General features: G+C 46.3%; 1 protein-coding gene across 1 annotated transcript; it reads left to right on the top strand.

Annotated features, from left to right (window-relative positions):
* Positions 1–4,602: 4,602 nt before the first annotated feature.
* On the top strand, positions 4,603–5,931 carry LOC124646639 (polygalacturonase ADPG1-like). Its single transcript, XM_047186732.1, has one exon. The coding sequence runs from the start codon at positions 4,603–4,605 to the stop codon at positions 5,929–5,931; it is 1,329 nt and encodes a 442-aa protein (XP_047042688.1).
* The last annotated feature ends 583 nt before the right edge of the window (positions 5,932–6,514 follow it).

Raw genomic sequence — 6,514 nt, 5'->3', positions numbered from 1 at the left:
TGTATGTGTTCTAACTTAATCTAGTTTTAGTGGTTTTTGACTGGTCTGAAAAAAAGCTTCTGTCCTAAACTCCTAATCTACATGTGGTTCATATGTTGAACAAACGCTGGTCAGATAAAGGACTAAAGAGTTGTGGATTAACTTGCCTAGGCAGGTTGTTCCAGGGTGCAAATGTGTACAGTTCATGCTCAATGTTCTGGCCTTGGGAGTTGTTTTCTCTGATTGCTTCCACTAAAGCGTGGTTGCTTCTTCTGATTGTATGTTGAGTAATGGATGTGTACTTCATTCAATGTTTCCTCCAGCTTGTTTCTGTATCCAAGCTGCTGAACTGTGGTTGTTGCTAGAGTGCTGAATAGCTTCACATGTATCTGCTTTCTTTCGTGGTACCACTTTTTTTTTTGCCATGTGGTACCAGTGTACCACCTCTTTTCAGAACGTGCAGGGTTCTTCGTCTCTATATTTTCTTCTCATCGAATTGTACCTGGTGTCTAACTGTGCACTCGGACAATAATAAGGAGCGTTCGGCTATCAGTAGGATACAATGCATAATATTTCGTGGGATTATGCAGGATGCAGCTTGCAACCCTAATATTACCATGAATCTTACTTATTGGGAGATATAATAGATTTTAGTTTATCTTTGTTAATAGGGGTCAACGTGGCTGCTCATTTATGTGCGGCAACAATATCTATGATTGAGCACGACATCAGACTCCCTTGTTAGTTCCCTAAAGCATGATTAGTGGAAAGCTTCTGATTGGAAAAAGAAAACTGCTTCCCTAAATTTTTTTACACGGAACATTCGTATTTCATTAAGACACCAAATCGTACATCTCTTGCTCGATAGAATTCTTTGTGACATGCCCAAATTTGACCCTTTTCAATCCTTTTACTTAGTATCGGAAGGAAAAAGAAATAAAAGATGAATTGGGTTGAACCTCAGAGTCATGAAAAATTTGGTAAATTATATTTTGGAAAAAAGAAATTCAATTTAAATAAAGGGGTATCCAAGCTAAACCAGGCCTCAGAAATCAGAGCATAGAAAAAAGCTGGGCTGGCTAATTAAATGAAAGGATTTCGAAGCTAAATCTTTGCTAATTCGACAAGGATTGTATTCTTTAATTATTTCTTTATTTTTTATTACTTAATTTAAGAATGAAAAATAAATTATTCTAATGGATTTTATGAACGAACAACAAAATATAAGCAAAAGGATACAAAAGGTTCACTTACTGGGGTGGACAAGATGTGAGCATAGATGCTCACGTAATCTTCCGCTTTCTCATGTTCTTGTTCTGTCCAGTCCTCATCTCCCCACATGGATTCATCAACATAGTCATCATAATCATAATTGTACTTATCAGGCTGTTCTTCTGCATCCCGAAACAAATCAAATGATGTATCAGCGTCATCCTCTAGAGCGTCCCCCAAATGTTGTTAAGGCGCGTCGGACATTTTTTCGGTCCTGGCCGCGCACCACAAAGCCCCCTTCCGTTCGGCGCGGCTCAATACGATGTCTGGCACCCCAAGCTCATCCCCGCTCCAAAGGGGACGATCCGGGCACATTTTTTCGGTCCTAGCCGCGCACCACAAAGCCCACTTCCGTCTGGCGCGGCTCAAATGCTCAATACGATGTCTGGCACCCCAAGCTCTTCCCCACTCCAAAGGGGACGATCCGGGCGTGCCGGACAGAGCGAGAAGCGAGGCGGGGAGTGGCGGGTCTGACGCGTCATTGACACACGAACGACGTCCAACCGTCGCCTACCTCGCGATGGAATTATTATTGGCGCGCAGCGACGATGCAGTTGTAGGTATACCTGGCCATGTGTCGGGCCGGGCCGGGTCGAGAAAAGCCCGACGGGCAAAAATTAGGCCCAAGCCCGGCCTGACCAAATACCCATGAAGCTCGTCTGGCCGCGGGCCGGGCCGTAGTGTTAAATGTGTTCTTCGGGCTACCCAGGCCCGGCCCGGTCCGACCATCGGGCCAACATTATTGGGCCTAGGCCCAAGTTTTTCGGCCCGGGCTTCAGGCCGGGCTGCCCATGGCCAGGGTTGCAGGGAAGGGGAACGGCCGGAGTGGCAACCGCGTCGATCGACGCTCGAACCGCTGGAATGGAGCGTGAACTCCGCGGAAGAGCAACCACAACCCTCTTTGATATATGCATCGCCATTCATCCTCGCTCAATAAGACCCCTACGTCTACGCATTTGGATCTCCAACCGACCGACACCCTTCATCTCTACGAGCAACCTCTCCTCTCTGACCATGAGCAACCTCTCTTTGCCATCAGACTCTGATAGCGAGGGGAAGACGCCGGGATGGCACCATTGGTGGGAAAGAACTGCCATGCCTAGCAGCTCTAGTACCCCGCCGACGGACAACCAGGAGGAGGAGGGGGAGGCCGTCGCCGATGACGGCCAAAAGAAGGAAGAGGAGGAGGAGGAGGCCGTCGCCGCCGACGGCCATGAGGAGGAGGAGGAAGAGGAAGAGGATGGAGATGCCAGGTGGAGATGGCTGGAGGCGGAGGAGGCGGTTGAGGAGGCGGCGGCGGCAAAGAAGGAGGCAATGCGCCGGGCGAAGACGAAGGCATAGCCGGCGAGCATTGACGAAGACACCAAGGACTACTCGTCGGAGGGGGACACGAGCTCATCGGATGCGTTGAACGCTACTACCTCTTCGGAAGAGGTGACACGCAGGAAGCACTTCCGCGAGGATTGATGATGCGAGACCATCAAAGAAGAAGTAGTTTAAAATTTAGTTGGAACATATTTTTTCGCAGTTTTTATGTTTAATTTGTTTCAACATGTTGCACTACTTTCAAAATCTTCTCTTTATTGAAATGAAAACGAAAAACAAAAAAAGAGTCCTTTCTACTATTTAGGAACACGTTAGAAACGCAAAAAGCAACAAAGCAACCCAAACAACTACTTTAATGTTTGGAGGCGTCACGCTTGACCGGTGCCGCTTGGGCCTGGGACACGACTCGAGATGCTCTAATTAGGGTAGCTGATTGTCCAGAGTTTGTGATCTCCGTGAGCTACCTACACCAAAGCTACTAATTCATGAGCCAACTTGGTACAAACCCTCGGCCATACATCAAATAAGACATGATAAAACACATATGTAGGCAAGACTTTATGTCACTAGTAAGAACACCATCCAGGCCTAGATCATACTCATTCGACACTAAGGCACTCTTCAGATGCAGTTCGTCAGCTATGTCCACAGCCTTTGAGAGAGCCATAGCTTCAGCTTGGAAAGCATCCAACGCATATGCAAACGGGCCAGCAGCAGTAAAACACATGTCAGGTTCACTATCACCGTATCACGGGAAATAGCAACCCACCCGCCACTATGTAACACTCTTTTGAAGGATGCATCAGTATTAATCTTCACAATGTTTTCAGGTGGTGTCCTCCATCGACACACCTGGGTGCACACTTGCTCCTTTCCTTTGGAAAGAAACGTTTGCACTCATCTGCATGTCTCCTAACCGCAAAATAAATTTGGTCAATGGTTTGGTAACGCTCACCGTGATTTCCCTGTTTCGCTCAGACCGCCAGCTCCAAAGCAAGGCGACAAACTGAAGTTTCTCCATCTTCAGTACCAGCAGGATCTGCTCTAGCATTTCCACGGCTGGACAACAAGGCAATAGTTTCAGTCTCACATCTTCCAGTAGAAAAGCTCTCCATCTTTGCTTCGCAAATTTTCAAGATAGGAAAAGATGTCCTCAGTCTTCAAAATACTTTTTACGAACTGCACATCTGGCGTCCAGCTCTACACCTCCTCGTGCAATATTCATATACATTAGATGACTGTTATGAGCAAGTCTCCACAAAAAATGGTGAACTTTTGGTTGACATTGTACCTTCCAGATTTTTCTGAAAACTTCATGCTTCAAAGGCCTACTTTCTCAACCTTGTCTCTCCAGTCTCACAGCCAAACGTTGCTCGAAATCAACATGCACTTTGTAGGCAGATTTAACTGAAAATAGGCATCTGTTGTCAAAGTGCCAGGTAACAAAATCTTCAGTACTTGGTCTGAGAGGGATGCTCGGTATAATCGGAATATCCACAGCTTGAAAATGCTGCATGATCAGTTGCTGGTTCCATGAGCCTGTAGCCTCATCACTTAGCTCCGACACCATCGCAAGCTCACAGTTTCCTTTGTGTGTAAATGGTTGACGTGTAGGTAAACGAATGTGACATTGCCATATACGGAGCATAACCATACGTCTAGTCGATTTACAGCTGTTGGGACCAACTTTGTTCTAATAGTATTCCACGACCGGCAAGTCCTTCGTATCCGAGTCTGTTTCCTAAAGGAAAATCCGCATCTGACTGCTGGATGTTGCTGATTATCCGAGTTTGACTGGATGTTGCTAATATCCGAGTCGGGAAGCTACCACGCTAGCTGGCCTACTATAAAGGTACAGGCACGCACCTGCCTTATTCATCGTCAAACACCAGCCGTGAAAGCATACAGCAATCAAGCCCCAGAATCGATCATATCTCGTCGCGTAGCTCAAGCTGAGGTTAATTCAACCCAGTTGCTCCAGGCCGGCCGAACGAGATGAACATACGCGCACTTATACCTCGGGGCATGGCATCTCGCAAGGTCATCCTGGCAGTGCTTTTCCTGCTGTTATTGTTCATCTTCCCGGCAATTGCCTTTGCATTTACAGGCGGCATGCATACAGAGTCCGTGCACCGCAGACTGGGAGAGAGGAGCGTCAAGGCCGATACGCTAAGCCACAGACCTGTCCAGCGACATCGCAAACTTGGTCAAGAGACCAAGCCTCCTCAGGACGCCGAGTTCAACGTGGTTAGCTACGGAGCCGTTGGTGATGGCAAAACTGATGACACCCCGGCGTTTCAGAAAGCTTGGGCCGCGGCTTGCTCATCGTCTACGCCAGCAACCATGCTGGTTCCGAAGGAGAAGGACTTTCTCGTCAAGCAGACCACCTTCTCGGGGCAGTGCAAGTCAAGCGTCAGATTCAAGCTCGACGGAACGTTGGTAGCTCCTGGACGATCAACTTGGCCGAAGGCGAACATGAATAAGTGGATCATGTTTAGCAACGTTGATAAGCTAACCGTGTCAGGCGAAGGGACCATGGACGGGAAAGGTGAAGTATGGTGGAAGAACTCATGCCGAGTTGACAAGAACCTCAAGTGCACAAAGGCCCCCACGGCGTTGTTGCTCAGCAAGTGCAATCACTTGAAGGTAGAAAATATCAGGCTCTTAAACAGCCAGCAAATGCATATGTCCGTCAAAGATTGCAAGGACGTAGTTCTGAAGCATATCACGATCGTTGCGCCCGGAGACAGCCCTAATACCGATGGCATCCATATTGCCCGCACGAAGGATATACAAGTCATGGATTGCAACATTAAAACCGGAGACGATTGCATATCGATCGAGACCGGAACTGAGAACTTGTATGCCTCAAAGATAACATGCGGCCCGGGTCATGGAATCAGCGTCGGAAGCTTAGGTGACAAAAATTCTGAAGCTCGTGTTTCCAACATAACTATCAACAAAGCACACCTCATTGGCACGACGAATGGTGCCCGCATAAAGTCGTGGCAAGGAGGAAAGGGATATGCCAAGAACATCACATTTGAGGATATCATCATGGAAAAGGTCAAGAATCCAATAATCATTGACCAAAACTATTGCGATATGATGCCTAAGTCATGCAAGAAACAAACTTCGGCGGTGGAGCTAAGTAATATTCAGTTCAAGAATATAAGAGGCACGAGTGGAACAAAAGAGGCTATCAAGCTAGACTGTAGTGACACCATCCCATGCCATGACCTTGTGCTGCAAGATGTGAAGCTTACGTTCAGTGGGCATGGCAAAGGTGCTACAAGTACATGCAAGAACGCGAAGTTAAAGAAATCGGACAATGTTATTCCAAAGACATGCTGAGACAACAAGATAGGGCTGATGTAGAGTTTGCTTTTTTGTACTCAATTATACGATTTTCCTTCATTTAGGTATTTGTTTGTCGCTTCGATTTTTCATATTTGTAAAGGTAGCCTCTTGTGTGGTCAGAAGACAGGATCTGAGATTTATGTTAGTACTTCTATGTATAGCATACATGACCCGTGTGAGTTTCTTTTATTACAAAATTATTATTTACATGCTTCATTTAGCTGAGACCATAACCATCTATCGACTGCACGGTTTAAATTGGTTGGATTTCTATGCGTGCGGTCCATACTGTCATGTTTCTTCATCTATCTATACTCTATAGTGCTGAGAGGACTAGTCTCGTGCTCAAAACGATAGGTAGAGTCGTGCTTCAATTGAAAGCATTGCGTGTCCAAAAACGAAGTAGTGTGAGGACGATGAATCAAGGATGCATGAATGAACCAAAGTACATTTTAGCTAGATAAATACTTGGAATATTGACAAATGTCGGTTTTTCAAATGTACCTTCTTCGACTACATGAAGTAAGAGCATTTGATTTTTCAAATACAGGCCTGTCCTGTTACTATCTATGTTCCA

This window comes from Lolium rigidum, chromosome 4 (genome assembly GCF_022539505.1).
Source record: "Lolium rigidum isolate FL_2022 chromosome 4, APGP_CSIRO_Lrig_0.1, whole genome shotgun sequence".
Classification (NCBI taxonomy): Eukaryota; Viridiplantae; Streptophyta; class Magnoliopsida; order Poales; family Poaceae; genus Lolium; species Lolium rigidum.
This window is presented reverse-complemented; position numbering and strand designations above follow the sequence as displayed.

Excerpts from the sequence above, each read along its gene's own strand:
- LOC124646639 (XM_047186732.1), top strand. The coding sequence starts at position 4,603 with ATGGCATCTCGCAAGGTCATCCTGGCAGTGCTTTTCCTGCTGTTATTG.